This window comes from Semicossyphus pulcher, unplaced genomic scaffold (assembly GCF_022749685.1).
Source record: "Semicossyphus pulcher isolate SPU_LCO1_2020_fin unplaced genomic scaffold, fSemPul1.0.p SCAF_16, whole genome shotgun sequence".
Taxonomy (NCBI): domain Eukaryota; kingdom Metazoa; phylum Chordata; class Actinopteri; order Labriformes; family Labridae; genus Semicossyphus; species Semicossyphus pulcher.
The window spans coordinates 12,898,455-12,921,504 of record NW_027211670.1 but is presented as its reverse complement, the minus strand read 5'-3'; the positions used below and the strand labels follow the sequence as shown (position 1 = coordinate 12,921,504).

Genomic DNA, 23,050 nt, shown 5'->3' with positions numbered 1-23,050 from the left:
CATTATTATTATTGTTAATGTTAGCTTATTGTTTGTATTTCTACTTACCACTTGATTACCCTTTTTACTTTTCTCTGACATTTGAGCTGAATGAATTCCCCCCTCAGTAAAATTTATCTTATCAGACAAAACTTTAATCAACTATGTGGAAATTAATTCATTTAAAAATCCAGAGGCTGTGGATTTGCATATTTTTAACTACTGGATGCTAAAAATTAAACTTTGAGTATAAACTATTTTTTTACAAGGCCTAAAGTTTCCACATTAGTATTATTTAAGTTGGACAATACACTCGTAGGTGCACTGTTAAATTAGATTAAAGGTGAGCACAGAGGAACTTAAGATCAGATAAATGTGAGCTTTCATGTGTGCGACGAGGGTCAAACATCCAAGTGAAACAACAATAGTTGGGAATTTAATTGTAACCCTTATATCAGCTGAAATGTCCTCACAAACAGTGATGAATGAAAACGCACTGTAGGGAAATAAAACACCATTTGTTCTTTGCAGATTTTATTTGTTTCTCAAATACAGGAGAGTTAATGTACAGAAGGACAAAGAATTTCATCAAGAACTGTACAATATTTACACGCCTTTTTTTTCCTTTTTTTATGGAAAATTAGATTGTTTTCAAAATAAGTCATAGTATGCACAAACATCAAAATGATAAAAATGAAATGACTATTTCCTCTTTAAATATTACTTATTTATACTCCTTCTTCCCAAGTGGGAAATGGATAGTTTACTTCTTTTTCTTTGCACCTGCATGACTGATGATTGAACTGAAGCACGACAATGTTAAGTTTCAAATAGATCTGCCCGTCTTCTTTTTTTCTTTTCTTCCTTTTTTTTTTTATTATTTTACACCCACTGTATAACACTCAATATTTCTGTCTCTGCATGTGTTCTGTTTGTATAGAGGGGAAGACGGCTTGGATATGTGGGTTACGACTGTATACTGAACCTGTAGAAAATAAAAAGGTATTTAAAATGTTCGGGCAGCAAAACCAGCGCTTGTGAGAGTTTAAGTTAAAAACCTCCTCATATAAATAATAAAAATGTGTTTATATATTATCACACAGCCGACTGGCGCTGCCCTTCACATAGCACAGGATGAGAGAGAGAGAGAGAAAGAGAAAGAGAGCGTTTATTATCACATTTCATGTTTCTATCCTGGACGAGTCCATGTTCACGCTGCTCACGGCACACTCTACACGCAGGTTAAAAAGCATTCTCACCCTCTTCCACTCTTTTCAAAAGCCGACAGCTGATGTTAGTCTTCAAAAAATAATTTATGTAAAAACTAAGTGGTAACAGTTTCTCTTTGAACTATCGTCTTTATGACACACGGTTAACAAGATGTCAGTGGCTCCTCCGTAGACTTGGCGTTCAGCGGCTCCTCCTCTTTGTCCTTCGCTCCCTTTTCAACAATTCCCTCGTGACCCGCCGGCGAACCCCTGATCCGACGGGGTCCCACCCTCCTCACAAAGTACGACAATTCTTTAGTCATTGATCAACAACAAGAAAAAGAACAGAGGCCAGTGTCCGAGGTCACATGAACAGACCCCTTTGTGTTCGTGAAGGGCCTTAAAAATTCATCCTCACATCTCAGAGATTTGAAGAAGATCAGGTGAGGGGGCTGTACAGTAGGATCCATCTCTTCCATTTTTGGATTTTCTTTTTCTTTTTTTAAAATCCTCTTGCCTTAAAATTCTAAGTCTCTTTTTTTTTTAAATTTGCGGTCAGCTCAGGCTTTGGTGCTGAGCGTGAGCAGCTCGATGAAGGAGCCGAAGAGGGTGTCCAGCCAGCTCTGGTTGGCCATGCACTGCTGCACCACTTCCTCTTGGCCCGGGTCCTCCGCCGCCTGCTCGATGGTGTTGGTCTGGAAGAGACGGAAACACAAGACGATTGTGATGGGAAGACTCCAAGCAGGGTCTTAGCCAAAAGACAGCATATACAAGCTGGATCTATCTAGTGAGATGTTTGCTTTAGGAAACAATAGCTCTGAAGGCTCCAAATAACAAAATCTAGTCGATAAAATAAACTAGAATCGTGCTTGCTTACCTCTTTCTTGCACTGTAAGAAGGTGTGGTATTTATAGTGATGCAGGGAGTGGTACAGACTGTAGATTCGATACGAGTCGCCTGAAAGTTTAAGGTCCTAGAAAGAAAATATTACACAATCAGTCTTTTTCCTTTCCTTTCCGCCTCCATAAAACAGAACATACAAAACACTGTATACGCTATAGGAAACAAAATATATACATGCCATGCAGCAAAAACTAAAAATGAAATAATCAAGTTAAGAGAGTCAAATTTATCAAATCCGATGGCCTGAAAAACATAAATCAGTGAAAATTAATCTTTTAGTTCCAAGTCAGAAAAAGTGAAAGTGGATCAGGTTTGGAGGCTGGCACCATTTACCCTCTCCGATAATTAGTGTCCCCCGCCCCTCACAATCAAGCTTTGGTTAATTTTGGTTATCCCGTGGTTTCATGACCCAGAAACCGCAAAGAATCACTTCGAAAAAGACTTAAAAATGTCCGACAATGATCCATAGAAAACCTGATAGTGTGTGATTATTTGACAAGCCAAAGGAGATGCAAAAGGGGGGATGGGAAAACGCATGGACCGGAATTAAAAGGTGTAATAGAACGCAGTACATTTTCTAGAATGTTGCTACAGTTCACTATCTCAAAATCTAATGTGTAGTGTCTTTGGCAACTTTATATATAAAATATTTATATATAAGGAGAAGTCACCGCGGCCTGGTCAGTCCGCCCTGCTGACGGGGGCGCACTGCCCACCGGAAAACAGTGTCCGTCTTCAGCAGGGAAACCCAGATCCCGCAAAAAAACGTAAACTCGCATCTTCATCGCTTTCCATTATGCACTGTGGTTCAGGATCTGACTCACAAAACAATCTTACACCTTTCATAAGATTGTAAATACGGCGATGCTTAGACAGCAGAGCCATTTTTAGACTTCAACGTAACGACGTGTATTTCTGGTTAATTGGTGGGTTTTTTTTAAAGATTATATTTTTGGCTTTTTGCCTTTATTCATAGGACAGCTGAAGAGAGACAGGAAATGTGGGGAGCAGAGAGTGGGGGACGACATGCACCGAATGGATCAGCAGACCGGGAGTCGAGCCTGCGATCAGTGCGACGAGGACTGTAGCCTCTATACATGGGGCGCCTGCTCTACCAACTGAGCCAAACCAGCGCCCCCAATTGGTGACAACTTAAAAAGTATCTACAATGCAAAGCTCATGTCTTTATTTTCCAGTTCCAATACACTAAAATTAACTTTTTAAAATCTTACCTGTGGTTTAGGCAGGGTCTTTTTGACTCTGTTGAGGGTCTTGCGGTTGTAAGCGTCCCCGCTTAACCGCACCCTCACCACTCCTGAGTCCAGGGGGTCCACAATGATCTGAGGGTACGCATGCAGGACCTCCTAAAGAAGAGAGGAAACAAGTCAGAAACAGGCAAGAAATCTCAAGATGAATGTAAAAGAATCAAAGTGCCAGATTATTTGACTTTTTGTAAGTGATCATTTGAAAAAAATACTGAGAAATCTGTTGATTATTTTTCATTTATAAAATGTCAGAACTCAGCAGCTACTCCTCACGCCTCAGTAGCTGCATTTCTGCATGATAAATGACTTAAATTATTGTTAATTAACTTTCTGTTTACTGACTTATCAATTAATCTACTGATTGTTTCAGCACTGGGATCCACTAGCATCCATTCAATTAATAACACAGCTTATGAAAGAGCAGTAATTGTTCTAATGGAGCACCAACAGTCGTCCAGATACGTTTCACGCACCACGAATGAAACAAAAAAACGGAAAGCGGCAGAACATTGAGGACAGATTACCTGCTGCTGAGAGCTCATGCTGACTCTCCTCATCAGCCTCCTCTTCTGTTCGCTGAGGATGCTGTCAATCTTCCTCATCGGCGGGAGGTACAGCTCATCTGGTGGCCAATCAAGGTAAAGGAGGTTTCATTAGTCATCACTCATGTAGATGCCAATCATTTGAATACCGAGGGCAGTTTCATAAGCAGCTCCTTTTGGCTGCTCATCTATCAGCATTCCCGGTGCTTTCCTTCAACCTGTCGCACCTTGTTTATTTGGATTTCAAAAAACCATTAAGAGATTAATTCAAATATGCACGCCGCAGAATTCCCCGGCTACTGTGAGGCTCGACTTGAAACTTGGCAGCTGCGACTTCTGTACGTGGTGGTGATGTTTATTCAGCCTGCCCAAGTACGCACACAGATACTTCATCAGAATGCCTCGACACAGCGGTTTCAAAGCAGATATTTAAGCTGCTGAGAACATGCCATCAGACAGGCAGGTCCTGTTAGGTCACAGAAGTAGGTTTATAGAAGTCAAAAGATGTCCCTCACCATCTGTGTCCTCCAGCGCTTGGATCATGTCCGGGTCCAGCGCTGTGCTGACCAGCATCTCCACGTAGCTCCTGAACATCTCCCTCATGGCACGGTTGTTCACTCCGCCTTTCACTGGCACTGAGTGGACAAGAAGAATCAGAGTTTAGTAAGAACCCAAACAAATACAGAACAGAAGTCTTTTTAAAACTTCTACACTTACTTTCATTCTCACTAGCTGCCTCCTCCGATGAGTCCGAGTCAGACGACGACGGTATTTCCTTCAGCCACTTCTTCCTCTTCTTGGGCGGTGGCTCCGCCTTCACTTTGGCCGGCTTGGACTTGGGTGGGCGCTCAGCCTTCTCCTTCTCTTTCCTCTCCAACGCTTTCTTCTCCTCCTTCGCTCTCCCTCGCTCTGCCGCTGCGCGTTTCTCCACCTTCTCCTGCTGCGGCTGCACTCTCTTCTCCCTCTCCCTCTCCTTCTCGGGCTCCCTCTCCTTCTCCCTGTCCTTGGCTTTGGGCACAGCGGCTGGAGCCTCCTTCTTCTCCCGCTGTTCTTTTGTTGCTGCTGTGGTGGATGTTCTCGTTTTCTCTCTCTGTTCACGCTGGACCGGCGGAGGCACTCTCTCTTCTTTTTCAACTACTTTCGCTGGCGCCTGTGTGGCAGGAGGGGAAGCCATTCTGGGGAGGGGTTGTCGCCTGTGACACGTGAGGAAATTGTTTTTGAATTTACATATTAAAAATATATACAAATCCTTAGAAAGGGCACTAAAACAAACTCCTCTCAGGCTTGAATCACAAACTAATTTGCTAAATTCTAACACAGGGTTTATGAGTATGAACCTAAGTTAGCATAATTTATGGCCACATAGATATTGGTACTCCCTGATCTAGGAGAAAGTGATGTTATCCCACCTAAAACTAGCTAAAACTTACGGCAAAAATACGGCAAATATTGGTACCTGAGAGCAGGTGTGGCTCTGCGCCAAGGTCTCCGAGAACAGACTCTGACGTAGTCCTTCTTGTTGACGTTCTCCAGAAACTTGACGTAGATTCGCTGGTATCTCCTCTTAGCATCTCCGAAGTAGCCAAGATACTGAGACAGAAATAGATTATAAACATTTAAAGCTGCAGTAGCACAGCTGTCAGGGTAATTTCCTATACTGATGATATTGTAACATGAGGTCTGTAATAATCTATAAACGTGCATTACAGCAGATATCACTACTCTAAAGTCATGCGATGATGTAGCTGTAGAAAGTGTCTAAATCAGCATGACAGTTTGCAGGTGTGGTTAGAGTGCTGAGGGCCAGGTGTGAACTCACATTGCTCGTGGCGCAGAACTGTCTCTGTCCATCTTTGATCTCGGGGCTGAACTTCTGCAGGAGGGCTTTCTGCACCCTCCAGATGGGCGGAGGCTCACGCCCCGTCTGCAGGGCCAGCTGTGCACAGACATGAAACACAAGTTAGCATAAAATGTCTCCTCAAGTTTGCAGCTACCTGAGGATTCAATTTCAACCCATTTTATTCATTAAAAAGAAGCAACAAGTCAGTGTTCCTACTAGTTTTGCCCTTTGCTTCAACTATTAGATTACACAATTATTAGCCTGCACTTGCTTCTACTTTCAGTGTTTTTTAAAAAAGTGTCACAACATGCACACATTTCCACACAGATACCTTGAGAGTTCGAATGTCCTCCACTCGCACCACAAACTCGTCCCTCTCCCTGAAGATGCCCTCCCCTCCACTCTCGCTCTCTTCCTCCTCACTCTCTCCAACAATGGCAGCATCTTCTTGCTTCTGCGCGAGATGCAGGGAGGTGATCTTAGGAGGCGGAGGCTCTTCCGGAGAGGCGGGGGACTCTGGGGATGGCATGGGAGACTCCTTTTGAGCAGAAGACGGCGGAGGAGGGGAGGTCGGAGCGGGAGGAGGAGGAGGAGACGGCGTGGCAGGGGCAGGCTGAGGGAGAGTAGCAGGTTGGGGAGGTGGCGGAGAGGGGGATGTCGGAGCGACGGGGCTCGGAGGCAGGGAGTTCTCTTGTTGTTCTTCGGGTGGAGGTAAGGGTGAGGGGATGGAGAGGGGAGGGAGGGGGGAGTGGGAAGGAGAGGAGGATGAGGAGGGAGATGGAGGGATGGAGGGAGGTTCAGGAGTTTCTGGCGCTGGAGTAATCTCTGGAAGGGGTGCTGGAAGAAAAGATTTGTAAGGTTAACGGTCATTTTTTTAAGATTAATTTACAGCAACTTCAAAATGAGGAGAATTTCATGAAATTAATATTTTAATAAAGTTTTTAATATTTTATAAGATAAAAAACAACCCCAGAAAAGCTTCACCAAAGGGAGAAATATTAATTTCCTTTAAGTGAGCCGCAGGAAAATCAATATGCAAGAAAATGGGACATGAAATGAATAAAAAGCTCCCAGCCTTACCATCAAGATCAGGGGCACCCAGGGTCTCCAGATGGGTTTCTCTCTCCTCCATCATGTCACTCTCTTCATCCCCTGCTGTGCTCCTCTCCTCCTCATTCTCCTCCTCTTTGATCTCCTCCATGTCTCCGTCTTCGGGCTGGAGGACATCAGGTTCGTTGGACTGTGGCATGGCCTGTGGGGTGTGCATGGCGGGCTGTGGGCTAAGTGTGGGGGGCTGCAGCGTGGGAGTAAGTGGGGACTGGTTGGGCTGCGACTGGGGAGGAGGAGGAGGAGGTAGCTGGGGCTGGATGTTAGAGGGGAGCTGAGGAGTGTCATACAGAGCTGAAATGGCGGAGGAGATGCTCTTCTGGAGGTCCTGGTTCTTCCCGACTGAGTCCTCCTCATCGGAGCTGAACGAAGGTAATGTCTCCAGGTTCCTCTTCAGCTCGTCTTCCAGGCGTTTCGGGCTGGGGCAGTTTCCGAGAGCGAGACCTCCGTTCCCTTCGCTGTCGCCGAATGGAGGTGGCGGTGGCGGAGGAGGTGGTGCGGGAGAGAGTGGGCGCAGACCCCCAGATTTACAAGGTGAGGTCTCACCATTGTCGTGTTCCATCCCTGGTGAGATGTCCAAGCCTGGAGGTCTCTTTCCTGTCTTGAGGAAGTCCAAGAATGAAGCGACAAAGCCAGCCTTGGACTCAGAGTCCTTCTCATCTCCCTAGAAGTGACACAAAAGGGGATTCAATCAACATTCAGCTTTAAACAATTCTTTTATTTAGAATTTCCTGCTTAACATAGTCGGGATAAAATGTTGTCATTTTTACCCTTTCCTCCAGCCCCTCTTCATCCACCCCTTCACTCATCATCTGGCCCTTATGCTTGTTCTTGTCCTGGTTTCTGTTGCCGTCAGTGCTGCATGGGGGTCCCGGACTCAAACCGAGTGAAGGAGCAGAGCCCACCGAGCCGTCTGACAAAGCAGGGTCTGTGCCGGACAACGAATCTGTCCTCAGCAAGGCGTCGGACGCGGACAGTGTCCCAATTGGTAACTTGATCTAAAGCAAAAGAAAGAAATCAGTACGATTTAGAGAAACTTTCATAAGCAATGAAATAGCCAGGACAATTTAAACAAATTGACTGGTTAATGCTAAGATATTGTTTTGTTGCCTAAAAAAATTTATAAAATTTGGTATCATAAAATTATGTCTAAATACTGATGAAAATTGTGATTTACACTCCTAGAAAGGACATTTCATTTTTTCAAAGAAAAATAAACTGTCATTTTTTGTATTTAGACAGGAAATCTCATTCAATCATAAGTTTACTCTCCCCTCTACCACCTACCACACAATCAGAATATCACTAAATAATAACTGAGTATGACTGACCTTCAGGGGTGGAATAGGCTCGTGTATTGGCTGTTGGGGCTGGTGATGGAGCTGCTGGGACTGCTGCTGATGGAGGTGATGGTGGTGCATCTGCTCCTGCTCTTTCCCGCTCATTTCCATGTACATATCTTCCCTCCTTCCTCCTCTTCCTCTGCTTCCACGGCCCCTTCCCCTGCCTCGTCCCTCCACGTTGAATCCCCCTCCTACTGTTGTTCCTCCCATCTCCCCCATCATCCCTCTTGGTGTGTAGGGCTCAGGCATTGGGCGGATGCGAGGCCTGCCTCTTGGCCTGGGGGGACCATCTCTCTTAGGTCTGGTTGGCTTTCGGCCCCTCTTCTTGGGTCCATCCTGAGGCATAAGAGTGTGAGAACCCATAGAGGAGTAGTTGGAGGAGTGGTAGAAGTCAATGTCACCCATTAAAGGGCTGAGGGACCCACTTCCTGCACCCTTTCTGCAGCTGGACACCAAGTCCGGCAAAAGATCAGGCAGCCTCCGACTATTCAATCGGATGTCAGCTGGCTGGTCGGCTTTATCCTCATCGTCTTCAAACTCATATTCTTGAGCGTAACTTTTCTTAGGCAGTGTGTTCGGGTCCCGGCGCTCCTTAAGCAGGTGGAAGGAGCTGGACTTGAGGAGCTTCTTGGGACGAGATGAGCAGAAAATGGGAGATTGGAGGCCTCCAGAACCAGCTCCTGCGGCGGCTCCTCCAGGCCCAGAAGAAAGTTTAGCTCCAGGGTTGTTGGGACCAGCAGTATTGGGGCCCATTCCCAAAGCTGGGCCCTGGGACTGGATCAATCCGAGTTGTTCGGTGTTGACAGTGGAAGGGAGCTCATGGGTTTTAAGGGAATCTAGATCCAGAGTCATGGTGTTGTTGCTAGGTTCTTCCAGACCATGACAGTATGGTTCATAGCCTTGGTCTCCACCATGGTGACCCATCATGTCATAGCTGGCTCCTCCACTTCCTCCTGCTCCGCCTCCACTTTGTCCAGCTTTCATTGAATCCATTCCCTCCTGTCCAGTGTGGCTGTCATTCATATCTTCCTGCCCTGGTCCTGCGCCTCCAGCACAGCTCGACTTGTAGTCCTCCGCACAAAACATGTCCTCCATTCCTGGGAAAAAGGAGCGGTCCTCATCTTGGAGCAGAGAGTCCGGGAAGCAGATGGAAGTTAGGGGTACAAAGCGGTTACTTTGTTGACCCTGGTCTGCTTTCTCCACCGGGCTGACAGTGTCAAACTGGTGCTGATCCGAGCGCTGTTGATCCAGCTGGCTCTGCTGAGGGGTGAGCTGAGAAGAGAGAGGCTGCTGTGGGTCGGGCTGAGGTTGTGAGTGGGCTGACTGGGCAGATTGTGGGGGTATGTGGTGAGGATGGGGTTGGTTGTGAGGGTGGTGGGAGTGGGCTTGTTGGTGCTGAGAACTTGGGTGCTGTTGTTGTTGCTGCTGTGAATGGTGCTGGGAAAGATGGTGCATGTGGGATGGCGTGGATAAGCCGATGTCAGGCTCAGAGAGGAAGGAGTGTAGTTCGGATGCCGAGTGTTGCTGTGAGTGGTGGTGGGATGGGTGTTGCCTCTGCTGCTGCTCCTGCTGCTGTCGGTGGCGTTCACTGTTACCTCCGCTCCTCCCCCCACTGCCTGCTCCACCGCATCGGTCCTCTGACACAGCTACATCCGTGCTGGAGGTCTGAGATAGTGAGCGCTCCAGCATGTCCAAAGAAGACACCACCGAGCTTTGTTTGACCTGGCTCTGCTCGTGCTGATGTGAAGGTGGGCCGTGGTTGTAGTGGGCTGCTGCCACCTCCAAAGCCTGGGATTGCAGTTGGAGCTGGAGTTGGGTGGTTTGGGACTGCGACTGAGCCTGATGTTTACTTGAGCCGAGTGTCCCACCAGCACTTTCCATCACAGCATGTTGGCTTATTGAGTGCTGCTGCTGTTGGGGGTGAGAGTCCATCTTATGGTGCTGTTGGTGTTGCGAATGAGAATCAATTTTGTGGTGCTGCTGATGCTGAGGGTGAGAGTCCATTTTTGGGTGTTGCTGATGTGGCTGGTTGGAGTCCATTTTGTGATGCGGTTGGTGCTGCCGATGAGGTTCCATCTTGTGGTGCTGTTGTTGATGTTGTTGGTGAGAATCCATCTTGTGGTGCTGCTGATGTGGCTCCAATTTGTTGCGGGTGGTATGGGACAGCACTGACTGGAGCAGGTGTGGTGGCTGACGGGATTGATCGGTGGGCGAGTCCATGAGGGAGGCAGCAGCTTGGGACTGGGAATGTTGTTGCTGGACTTCCGGTGTTTTCCGAGGATAAGGAATTTCTGTGCGCTCCTGCGGCTTCTTTTGAAGCTCCATTTGGCTGTGGGACGGTATCTGTGAGTGTGAGGACACGTGCTGACCATGTGAGGAGTGTTGTGGAGCAAGGGAGTGTTGGGTGTATGGGTCACCCCGTCCATAATGGACTACTGAGCCAAGGTTGTCATGGTGGTGGAGATGGGAGTGCACTTGTTCAGTGCTGCCTCTCCCACCACTGCTCCTGCCACTGCCAACAGACCTCTCGTTCCTTTGCTGCTGTTGGTGATGGTGTTGTTGTTGATGCTGTTGCTGTTGTTTCTTTAATGACATCTCCAGCTGGTTTTCCAGCCCTGAGATGGACCCTCCTGACCCTGCAGCACCTACTCCGGCTGTGGATGTGGCACTGTGGGTACGTATGACACTCTGGGGGTGGTACCTCTCCTCAGAGGTCTTGCCCATGTCATAGCTCAAACCTTTGCCTGAATCCGTGGTTGGGGGCCCTGACTGGGGCTGAGGCTGTGTTTGTTGGGATGGACTTGCTTGAGCTTGCAGCAGGTGCTGGATCAAGAATTCCTCATCATCATCCACTTCCTCTTGGGATCTCTGCGAGCCAACACCTAACATGGAAGTTTCGGCCTTTGTTTTTGAGGAGGCTGAGTGATAGGACTGAGGTTGGGAGCTGGGGCCTCGGGTGTCGGGATAGCCCTGTGGGGAAGCTAGGAAGGTGGGAGAGAGAACTGAGGAGATGTATTTATTAGAGCCTGCACCGCCTGGAGACTGTGTGGGGCAGGTGGGCACTGGGGAGTGCAACCCTGGACGGATGATGCCCGAGTTGCCGGATGGAGAGGGGCTAGAGTCTGGAATATGATAAGACCCTCCACCGCTTCCACCACCTCTCTCATTGGTCATACTATTTCCTGCTCCTCCTGACCCAGAGTTCCCACTTCCTGTGCCGCTACTGCTTCCTCCACCAGACGCTCCACTTCCTGATGAACCACTTGACCTTAAAAGGGCAGGGGAGTGACCTGGAGCTCCATAGCCTAATGATGGGCTACCCGCTCCACCCAGAGAGGATGGAAGTGATCCATAAGCAGAGTCAGTTCCATATATATCTGTGGAATATGACTGGCTTCGCCCTCCTAAGCTCCCATAGCCTTTCCCACCTGTGCCTGAGCTCAGGTCTTGGGCTTGTGGTGAACTGAAGCCTCCGTAGGACTGAGTCAGGTGGGAAGTGGGGGGCTGATTGGGTGAATATGACTGTGTCTGTTGTTGGGGTGGGGTCTGACCAGTAAGAGCAGAGGTGGGGGTCTTCACAGGGGGCACAGGAGAACCATAGCCTGACAAGCAGGATTTGGGGAGAGACTGGGGGGCTGAGGAGGAAGTTGCCGGGGGTTGCTGCTGAGGAGCAGGGGGAGGTGGAGCGGGCTGAGGGGGGGGCTGCTGCCTAGAGGGGGCTGCACTGGAGCTAGATGTTGGGATTGAGTTGGAGGGATGAGCCCCAGAGGTGGCAGAAGATGAGGAGGAGGAAGAAGAGGTAGAGGAAGCAGAAGGAGGGGTGTGAGGAGTTCTTGAGGATGATGCCGAACTGGCAGAAGAATAGCCGCTGCTGGAGCTGCTTTTGGAACCTTTCCCAGCAGAGGAAGAAGACGAGGAGGAGGAGGAGGAGGAATAGGGGGGCTGGATGATTGGCCGATACTGTTCAGTGCGAGATGCGGCCTTGTGGTCAGACGAGGGGCTTTGGTCCCCCAGTGGGCTGCAAGAAAGGCCAGCGTGCCTGTGGTGGGTGGCAATCTGCTGGTACCCGGCTCCTCCACAGCTGAGGTAGTGCTGGAGGGAGTGGGCAGCAGAGGATGAGAGCTGAGACTGAGCTGGCGTGGGCCTCTGGTAGTGCTTGATAACGCTGTCCTGCCGAGGTACAGCCCGCTCCTGAGCCGAATTTGACTGGGACTGGGACTGAGGCTGGGGTTGAGCCGAAGAAAAAACTGATGCATTGTATAGCTGGGACGACTGGTCCTGGAGCTGCGATGATAGCAGGTTGAACTGGTGCGATTGCAGGTGCCTGGCAGAGGATGCCTGGGCTGACGTGGCACTCGTGGGATCCTGGCTACCCCTATAGGCAGCTGCGGCAGCACCCTGCGAGGACAGGAGTCTATCAAAACCCAGGCTGGACTGGGAAGGGGCCTTTATATGTAGTAGGGGATCATGTGGGGAGAGTAAGCCATTGGATGTGGGACTAAACGTAGGGGTATCCTGCAGGGTAAGGGATGTAGCAGGGAAAGAGCGGCTGGAGAAGGATGCTGGATGCTGATAGGCTGATAGAGCTGAGGAGGAGGGGAATGAGCCAGAGCCAGGAAGAGCTCCAGAGATGAAGAGTTCAGGAGGAGCAGGTGTGTGCATCGCTGGAAAAGGAAGACATATTGCAAAATTACTCAGAATCCATCATGCTTTTATTTAAATAAGCAAGAGAAAAAAAGTATTCCAAAAGTATTTAAAATTAAGATTAGCAAAAGTGCTCAAGTTTTATCTGAAAATGCTCAAATAGCAACTCTGTCAGAATAATAATGCAGCCAAACATCGGGAGGTTCTTTAAATGTCATATTGACTGTGGGGCCTGTTTGAATGTCAACACATGAGGGAAGATCTAACACAGCCCCACCTGTCTGCCAGGATGGTGTGCGGAACTGGGAGAGCAGGGAGGAAGCAGAGGGTGGAGGCTGGGGACCCCGGGACTCCAGGGCTGAGATCAGATTCATGACGGAGGCATCTGGAGCAGAGGGGCTGGCATGATGCAGGCCTGTGTCAAAGAGCCCCGACAAACCTATGAGAAGAAAAAACAGAACCATTAAAATTAATTAACTGTTAGAATGCAAATATTAACATTAACTTGCACATATGTAAATCTTGATTCGTCATCAGAATGATGATGCAAATTAATCTCTGTTGTCACACATGTAAAAAGAATTCTGATCCAGAGGTCAGTATTTCTGAGTGTCTATAAGCTGACAACTTGTGATGCTGAAACATCCCTAAAGTAAAGCGTAGGAGAAAAAAGCTGCTGCTACTACAGGCTTTTTCTGGAATCAAGCTTTAACATCTAGGGCCTCAACTCAATTGAGGTATAATGCGCACATTTTTCAATGACAATCATCTACCAGGGCCTGCAAGGAGAGACACAATAATTCATTGTCAGGGCCCCTTATGGTGGTGACATGGAAGGTATGACATTTATCTCACCCAAACTCCGTCCAGCTGCTCCCCAAGCCCCGCCTTGGCCAGAGCTCCCTGGGTGGTGATTGGTGGCATAGCCCTGCAGAGGGTGTGGGGTGGCGTAGGCTTGTCGGTGAAGGAGCTCAGACTCAGGGTGGGATGATCTGGAAGTCCCGTATACAAGACTACAGAGGAAGGGGGGGATTGTGAAGTGTCATTAATTTCAGAGTACATTTACATAAACGTAATCTTTTCCCAAATGTGACCCTTGAGAAAAGACTGTCTAGGTTAGGGTCACTTTAAAATACTCAAAATTTGAAAAAAATCTACACCTCACATGAATTCATTGCTGCTAATTTGTTAAGAAATCTCTCAGCAGTAGATTGCATGTGAAAATCAAAATTTCTGATTAATCTGATTTAAATTTAAAGCTAATGAGAAGGAAAATCTTTCACAGCAACCTAAAGTGTCAATGACAGATCTAAAAACTATACTAAAGGTGTATTACAGTAGATGCAAATCTGTCAAACCAGCAAAGTGTCATGCAAAATATTGGGAAAGTTAATTTGCATATATCTTCAGCTACCTCTTAAGCCGAACCCTTGCATAATATTTTATCTATCTTAAAAACTAAACAAGCCCATAATTTATCACTCAGGGTTTGCAGTTGCAGAACTTTGCTGTACCAAAGACGGATGAAATGCGTGGCTGCCTGGCTGGCCAGATAACATGGTAGCACTTTTGCTGCTGCTGCTGCTGCTGCTGCTGCTAGCACCGCCTAGCAGCAATGCACAGCAGCTTTGGTAGAAATGCTGAGACTAGGCCCAAACTGCAAGGCCAGTTTCTGTGACTAAGTAAACCATTGGTAACAAATGTGAATATTTAGACCTAGTGAAAAACACAGTTTCTTCAATTTACACCAAAGACAATTGATTAATTACACTGTTAGCACTGATTATGTTGATGTAGCTAACAGCTGGATTGGCCAAGTCGACGCAAATGCATGCTAAGCTGCATGCAAACACCAGCACCTAGCCAGGTTTGTTTAGCCAAATATTGCTTCACATAGGACCATGATAGCTTTCGACTGTGTCTAGGCAACTCACTCTGGGTATAAATATGAGAAATATGTACAGCTAAATAAGTAGACGATGATGCTTTTGTGCACAGGCCTCAACTTCCATGCAACATAGCGCTAGCTTGCAGGCTAACGTAATGCTAAAAGACAGAGCTATCTTCTTGCACAGTCCAGGCATTTTCATAATTTTATAAATTCACCCTGGCATTGGTTTAATTTTACAGACAAACTACAAATTGCATGTTTGAGACAGTGGGAATATTTTACAATTTCATTATGCAAATTAGCATCCAGAACCTACCACCAATTATCTAAATCACGCTTGGGAAAATGCAATATAAATCTCAATTGTTAAGAGAATGGCACAAAATCTACTGCAAGATTCTTATTTCCTGTTTTCTTTACAGCATTAAAAAATTCATTAAATGTGTCACTAAATTAATCTTCCAGGTTAATATGTACTAGTCCTTCTTGTTGATGTCTGTCAAGGGGGCTGCTGTGAGGGGTTTGCTGCGTGTGCACTCTTCGCAGTTGCTATCAATCCAGTGAATTTATCTATCGGGGTCTGTGTCCAGGCCTGCACACAGGGAACAATAATTCCTATGGATGCTCCAGACATACCCCCACCTCCAACCCGCCAGGTCCATCTAAAACCCACGTCTGTCAATCACACAATTCATATCCCCAACCTTTCCTTTCTCCACCCCGCCCACCCCCACGACACGCACACACTGCTCCATTCCTGTTTATAATATTATTACTATGCAACTGTTTGGATGACAATGCACTACACATAATGGCAAGGCATGGCACTATAAATGAACCCAATGGCGACAATTTGTTTACATGGGCCATACCGTGCCCTGCAAAGTACCAGTGATGCATGCACATTGTCTGAATCCAATGCATACCTTGCTTTTGCCGATCTCTCGTAACTCCATCCTGCTCCTGCGCCCAAATCACCAAACCCTGTTCCCGGGTAATTTCTATCCATTTATGTGCTGTACAATGTGTGCGATGAGGACGAAAGCGACGAGACCGTCGCAGAGCAGATTACGGGTAAAAACCCAGTCTTTCCAGTTCTCGGTTTCAGGCTATTTTCCCCGGTTTCATAAGCAAGTCCTCAGGAGTGGAAAACAGCATATTGAAAGAGAAATGGAGGGGAGGAGGAGAAAGCTGGATGAAAAAAGAGGGGGGTCTACGGGGTTATAATCCAACCACCTCCAAAAAAAGCCAGCCTTTCTCCTTTTCCTGCGCCTTTCACGTTTATCATTTCCACGAATGCTGAATTAGTCCACAATCAGTCTCGGTCATGATGAAGATGCCGCGGATTTGGCCGCTGATGGACGAATTGCTGATAAACATTTGATTTGAATGCGTCCTTTTTCACCGTCTCTCCTCCCCTTTCTTCAGGCTAGTCTCTGCTACGCTGCTAGCAACAGAAAAGATTGCAATCGACGGGCCACGTTGGTAGCAATCATTCCCCACAGACGAGCAAAGAAATCCCCAATTTCAAAATATCTTTTTTTTTCCTTTGCATGCAAATCGTTCCCACCCCCCTCCGGAGCAGAGTTGTGGGCTAGCAGCAGATGCTAGCTGTCAGTAACGTCGCATCAAAATAAAACAGGGCTGCTTTTCTTCCCCCAAATGCTCCCAATGTCTCTTCTTTCTTTAGCTATTCGAGAAAAAGCGACGACGAGTTTGCCCTCCAGATGAAAATACAGCCATAGTACGAAAAAACATAAAAACCGAACTAGGAAGTGTGAAGAAAGCAGGCCGCGTTTTAATATTTTTTACTCATTTTCCTCCGGAGACGCCATTTTTGAAGGCGGCTGGCCGCTGTCCGTCCTCCCTCTCCCCCTCTCTGTCTCACCGCTGAGACTCACTCAGTGTCTGCGGTGACCTCCATTCACCGGCCCTGCAAGCTTTTCCAGGTTTTCATCTCATTGATAGGCTTGTTATTAATTTAGGCTACATTTTACACGAACAAAAATAGTCAGCTGTTTGCACTGAGCGCTGTGATTGGCTGAGACGCATTCGAGTGCAAAATTATTTCCAGTAATAACCAGATATATAAAGGCCCACTGCAAGCGCTTTGCAAATGCACATATAAAATGCCTGTGTTGAAGTCGGTGCCATTTCCTGCCTCACTCAGCCTGGCAGTTTGCCTATAAACATCATGCCGATATGGGGTATTTTCTCCCTTTAAATATGCAAAAAAAAATCTTAAAGATGCAAAACCTGTTTCGGGGCCTTTTATTGCTCATTGTATTATTTTGAGAACCTGTGTGCCAGACTCTTTATGCACTTGATTTTTCCGCCAGCAGATGGCACACTGGATTTTATGGTTATTATAAAGGAGGAGGAATCACAGAAAGATACTCTGCTCTTGCTTATATATCATATCTTTGATGTTTGACTGTGGGCCTGACCAGCATTTTCTGAGACAATGTAACTGGCTTGACCATCATATTAACGTGTCAATATCTGCTATTGAACACAACAAACAATATCAGGCATTAGAAAGATGTTGCACTCAATGAATATAGCCTAGATAATTTCGCTGATTGTAAATTAGATCCCTTTTATTCACAGGTAATAACGATGCAAACGCTATAAAGGCCTATTTGTACAGAAATCCATTATAGTGTGTAAATGAGTGTCTGTTGCCCTCTACTGGTAAAGTTAGATTCTGTAAACATACTGTAAATACTTGAGCAGTGACTACAATCATTCATCTATTTAAAAATGTATACTTTGTAGGGTCCAGGTCATATATTAGAAATATAACAGACAGTGTATCATATTTTACCTTGTTTTATTTTTTATTCCAACTTACACCAATACATACATTCAAAATCATTCCAAAACTGTTGGATGAGTTAAGTATTCAGAAAATAAACAATACACTTGTGTTTCTGTAGAGATTAAGCTAGGATAATTACTTCTAACTAAATCAAAGCAACATTTTCAGAACTACTTGCATCATTTCTAACACCACGCCTTTTGCGTTTTAAACATTTTATCGCTTAAACAAATGCCACAACCCTCAGCTCAACCTCTTAATCCAGGAGTGTAAAACAAAATCAGGCTCCCCAGTCTCTTTTCAGGAAAAGGCTCTCCCCTGTAGTGAGCATTTTAGATGCATCATGAGGCCTTTGTAATGCAGAACGTGTGACTCAAAAGGTCAGCTATCTGCATATTCATTAGAGAGTCTGTGAAACAAAAGGCAGGAGTGAAAGAATCTAAAACTACTAAATGATATAGGTACTTTAATAGGAAAGAATAAGATACAAAGAATCAGTGAGAGAAAGGAGAAAAGACACAAAAGTAATTTTAACATATTGCAATAAGGAGTAAAAGTAGAAAACAAACTACATTCCCTCATTCGAGCTCATCACACTCGGTCACTGTCATGCCTCCCCCCGCTCTCCCTCCCTCACGGTCCTTCCCTCCATCTCTGTAACTAATCTGAAAGCATACTTGACTTTAGCTCGTGCAGCAGCTCACCTCAAAAAACTCTGCCTGCTCTGTCAAAATGCCAGACTCTAACGAAGCCGTGCCGGCACCGTGCCAGGTTATCAAGGAGGACGTTGACAAATGGTGAGTTATTGACAGGAATGATGTGCAATCATAAATGCTGGAAATTGTGTTGGTAAAAAGTGTCATAACTTTGTGCCTTAAGGAAGATTCATTAACTAATTTTCCATAACCCTTTTGGTCATTCTCAGTCATTAAGTAGTTAGGCGTGCATCAATTGTATCCATATTAACTGTTATCGCCTGTGGGATGATCATTAAGTCTAATTGAAGCTAGAAACCCTGTTCCCTGTCTAATGACATTTTCAGTGACTTCTTACAGTTACATAAATGTCTTGAGAAGCAGAAATAGACCTGAGCTTTTAAAATAGGCATCCACATGTATGACCTATCGCAGAGAGAGAGAGAGTAGCAGCACATTCCCGGCTGCCGGTTCGTGTTACTTGCAGACATTTGGTGTGTCCACGTGCAGCTGTGATTAGTGTTAGCGAAGCTGCTGTGCAGATTACACACTCTTCTTCACCAAATGGAGATAAAAGCAGCTGTGGGGCTTTGAGTTAAAATACTTTGTTATGAGGCTACACTGTTATAATCCCTCTGAGGCACATGTAGGCTGAATCTAGAGATGTTACATCTGTTCTGCACAGAGTTTAAGGTGATAGAAAACATCCCATGTGTTCATTTATTTTACATGTCTCCACATTAACACCATGTAGTTTGGAAATGTTGTAACTGAAACCCTGTTATATGTAACCCAGCTATGTGTGGAGATGGTATGTTTTAAATAAATCTGTTTTTGTGTTTCAGTGTCAGAGAGAAGGGAGTGGAGGGCTGTAAGGATCTCATAGACGCCTTCCAGGCCTGTGTAAAGACTCTGTCTGAGGGATCATAACACATCAGGAAATATGTCTTAATATAATGTAAGTTTCCAAAAAATGACAAAATATTATCATTGTTTTTTCCTGCTTAAAGCTCCTGTGAGGAACTTTCGGTTAGTGCCGATTTTGGCGCATCAATAACTTATGGAATGGACTTCTGAAGCTTATTGAGAACAAAGTAGTATACAGCTGAGAACATATGAAAAACCCTCAGAATGAAACTCAATCTGAAAAAGAAAACTGGATTTTGAAAAGACAAATGGATGTTAGGAAAGGCAATTTAAAAAGTAGAAGTCAGTGGCTTCATTCAAGCTGTAATAGAGACTGTCTTTATGAAAAGTTTTAGTAGTAATAAAGTGTCCACTATTTTGTAAAGTCAAAAGTGATGAAATTAGATGTTCTATTGGTTCGCATGAAGTGGGCCTTTCTGTGTGGGGTTTGCATGTTCTCCCCGTGCATGCGTTGGTTCCCTCCTCTTTTAAGACATGCTCATCAGGTTCATTGGTGACTCTAAATTTCCCGTTGGTGCGAATGTGAGTGTGAAAGGTTGTCTGTGTGTAAGCCCTATGATTGATTGACGATCAGTCTAGTGTACCCCGCCTCTCGCCCAATGACAGCTGGGATAGGCTCTAGCCCCCCTGGACACTGAACAGGATAAGTGGTGTAGATAATGGATGGATCAATAGATGTTCTATTTTATACTATTCTGTTGTGGGGTGACCTCTGACCTACCTCTATTTTGTCACTGTTTCCTCGTATGACACTGCAGTCTGTTAACTTTTCCCACCTCTGATTTTTCTTTCTAACAACAGCTTCTCTTTATCAAAGTCCTCCACTTTCCCAGCATTCCCTCCCTTGCTTATTGCACTGGACTGAACCATCTAAAAAACTGAGGAGGGGGGTGATGACACTGAGCTTCGGACTATGTATAGTTCGGTCAATGTGAAACTTTTTTTTTTACATTATGGACTGAACTATTTCACCAAACATTAATGCACTGTAAAGTTTTAATGCACACAAATACAATAAAGCTTTTCTATTTACACATATTGTTATGTTATATTCTTTTATTTTTAAGTGCTGGCTCTTTGAAACTCTACACTGGCCGATCGTGGCTTTTAAGAGGAATAGTAACTTCTAATGGATTAAAAAAAGAGCTTGTTAATCTCTGCTTAATCCCCACATTAGTACCTGTTCTCAGCAGTCTAATGTCACTTTTCTTCTCTGGGTCTGACACTGAGTGTGGTGATGGTGGGAGTGCACAGAGACCAGACTGGAGACAGGACCAGGAAGTGAAGTTTCTCATGAGTTCCTGGCTCTCAGTAGAGGAGGACAAAGTGGATCCTGGTGCTGTCAGCCGAAGGAGAGGTGGAGGAGAAAACTCTGGAGAGACAGAATTCATAAGAAGGAGAGAAGTTAATTATAATTGTGAAAGAAAAGTGTAGGTATAAAGTATATTTGCAGGATTATGATAAAAGACAAACTCAACTCTGTCCTCAAAACCTCACAGCAGCAGAGTTTTGTCCTACTTTTCTTCCCCCAGAGTGACTCATTTGTTGCCTCTGTTCCTTCGTTTCAAATGTGGGGAAACAAAAAAGAAGCACGATTCTTACAATGTGTCTGCTTTTCCTTTAAACATTGTGTTGTCTTTCACTAAGATAGGTAGACTTTATGGAGGATCTCCAGCAGGATGTGTCATTCTGATTAAAGCCTGATTTCAAACCCAAAAGACCACGTCTGTCCCATCAGATCGAACCATAAAATAGCAGGATGAGTATCGCTCCCGTTCTATTTCTGCTCCGTGTTTAGAGACAAATCCTTCTGGCTGCGTGCAAATCAGCCAGCTAGGCGCAGATGAAGATGGGCTTTGGGGAATTATCCGCCCACACACAACATTTCAAATTGAGATTTTAGAGATTTTTCAAGGCACTTTACAGATGATACACTCAAATGTCCTACTTTTAAAATCAAATGATCATCTCTGCGTGACTCATGTTAATCAGCACCCAACACTTTTCTGTTTCCTCTCCAGATGAGGAGGTGTGATCGGTCAGCCAGGAATGTGCCCATCACTTTTTTTTCTTTAGTGTGAGTTTCAGTGCCTCTGTGCTGCTGTTTTTTTTGTTTTTTTTTAATTGTTAAATATCCCAACAAGTGCCAGGTAACACAACACCAGGACCCTGCAACTGAAGCAGCTGGATGGAATTAAGCCATCGATAACTCGTTTTATTATTGATATCAGCTTTTTTCTTACTTTAACATGTCTTCTGTGACAACAGCACATTAGCAAACATTAAAACTTCATGAGCACGCAATTATGAAAAACTTACTGGACCTGTTCAAATGTGCACTATTTGTGGTTGAAAGTTACTAGTTATATTTACTTGAAGGTATAATAAGTAGGATTTTTCCTTGCATTTTGTCAACAACACATTCAAACTGGGCCCCTCCTCCTGTGTTCGTCGTCAACAGAAGCTCACTCTCACTCTCTCGTGTGAGAACACGCCCACCCCGCCGAGCTAACACCGACAGCATCACGGTTACCGTTGCGCTAGCATGCTAACCACCGGTTACCGTTGTGCTAGCATTCTAACCGCCGGTTAGCTTGTCCCACCCGGTTTGAGGCCCCTACCTGTCCAACAGAAAGAAGGCCAACTCTACATCGCTCTTTCGCCATGTTTCCCGGTCTGTGGGGTCTAGTTGCTAATTTGAACCACTCCCATACTCGCCTATACGCTGTGATTGGCTAAGGGAACCACAACAGCGCCCCTCCTGAAAACGTCCCGTGCAAAGCAAAACAGCAGAATAGATGCAGAGGGAAGGGTCTCACAAGGGTCTGCATACTTACTAATACACATAAAGGCCAATAAGTGATTATTTGTATTATATTATATTTTTAAAAGTCTATATTTTATTTTTCTTGGAAAATCCGACTTATTATACCTTTAAGTACCTTCCTAAAGTTAAGCTTTGAGAACTTTATGCTGATACGTAGCCTCTTATCATTTGAATAGAACAACCAGATCCTACAACTTTATTTATTAAAACTATTCCATTATCATTTGCAATGTAATTAAATGCTAGCTCCCGTTACTTAAATGTACATCCAACTAGTTATTAATGAAGCTCATAAAATTATCCCAAGGACACACATATGTCTTTTAAAAAACAAACAAGATTTTGTGATCACTGATTTGTTGCATTATTCTCTGGACCTTAACTTTGTTGATCATGTGCCCTTTGATGTCAGAAATATGAATATGAATATGAATACAGCAATTTACTTGTAATGGACAAAGGTGGGAGTGAGATAAGAGAGTAAAATACTAATACCAGAATGTAAAAACACTCTTAATATTATGATATTATGAGTAAAAGTCCTGCAAAATGTTACCTTAGCGAATGGAAGACATGGATGCATTCAAATGTTTTAAAAGAAAGAAAATGAAATAATTGTAAAATATCGTAATAATGTTTTCAATACATTTAGCAATGTTTTATAGTTACAGCTGGTCAGTTGGTTTCCCTTTATATTTTCTGGCAATATATAATAAGTAGTCTTATTATTATTTGTAGGCTAGTTTAATCTATGCATCAATGCATCATATCCTGTAAGCTGATTGTGCTTTTTTGTGCGTAAATTATGAATATGCAAAATAACTACTGGGCTAACGGCTTGGTAAAGTTAATTATAAGTACTTTACATTGAACTTAAGTACTTGAGTACTTTGTACTAGTTACTTTTAACCACTTGGTAATGGAGTATCTTTAATAAAGGAATTGCTATGCTTTCTTATACAAAAGATCCCACTGCATCTTCCACAACTGAATGCTACCTCAAATTTTACAGCTCGTGTAAAATTAAATTGAAAACACCACCTGTGGGACACCACAAA

At 44.9% G+C, this 23,050-nt stretch overlaps 1 protein-coding gene across 1 annotated transcript; it reads right to left on the bottom strand.

The window, feature by feature from the left end:
- Positions 1-500: 500 nt before the first annotated feature.
- prr12a (proline rich 12a) lies at positions 501-16,729 on the bottom strand. Its single transcript, XM_069664974.1, has 15 exons — positions 15,649-16,729; positions 13,687-13,844; positions 13,109-13,270; positions 8,176-12,851; positions 7,615-7,842; positions 6,818-7,508; positions 6,069-6,574; positions 5,717-5,833; positions 5,354-5,487; positions 4,615-5,090; positions 4,413-4,532; positions 3,880-3,977; positions 3,323-3,454; positions 2,065-2,160; positions 501-1,882 (listed from the first exon to the last, which is right to left on the bottom strand). The coding sequence occupies exons 1-15, from the start codon at positions 15,729-15,731 to the stop codon at positions 1,748-1,750; spliced, it is 7,812 nt and encodes a 2,603-aa protein (XP_069521075.1). The 5' UTR covers positions 15,732-16,729; the 3' UTR covers positions 501-1,747.
- Between the last annotated feature and the right edge of the window lie 6,321 nt (positions 16,730-23,050).

Excerpts from the sequence above, each read along its gene's own strand:
- prr12a (XM_069664974.1), bottom strand. The coding sequence starts at position 15,731 with ATGGATAGAAATTACCCGGGAACAGGGTTTGGTGATTTGGGCGCAGGA. Across the intron at positions 12,852-13,108 it reads CACACCATCCTGGCAGACAG|CGATGCACACACCTGCTCCT; the intron begins GTGGGGCTGTGT and ends TTCCTTTTCCAG. Across the intron at positions 3,455-3,879 it reads GCATGAGCTCTCAGCAGCAG|GAGGTCCTGCATGCGTACCC; the intron begins GTAATCTGTCCT and ends TCTCTTCTTTAG.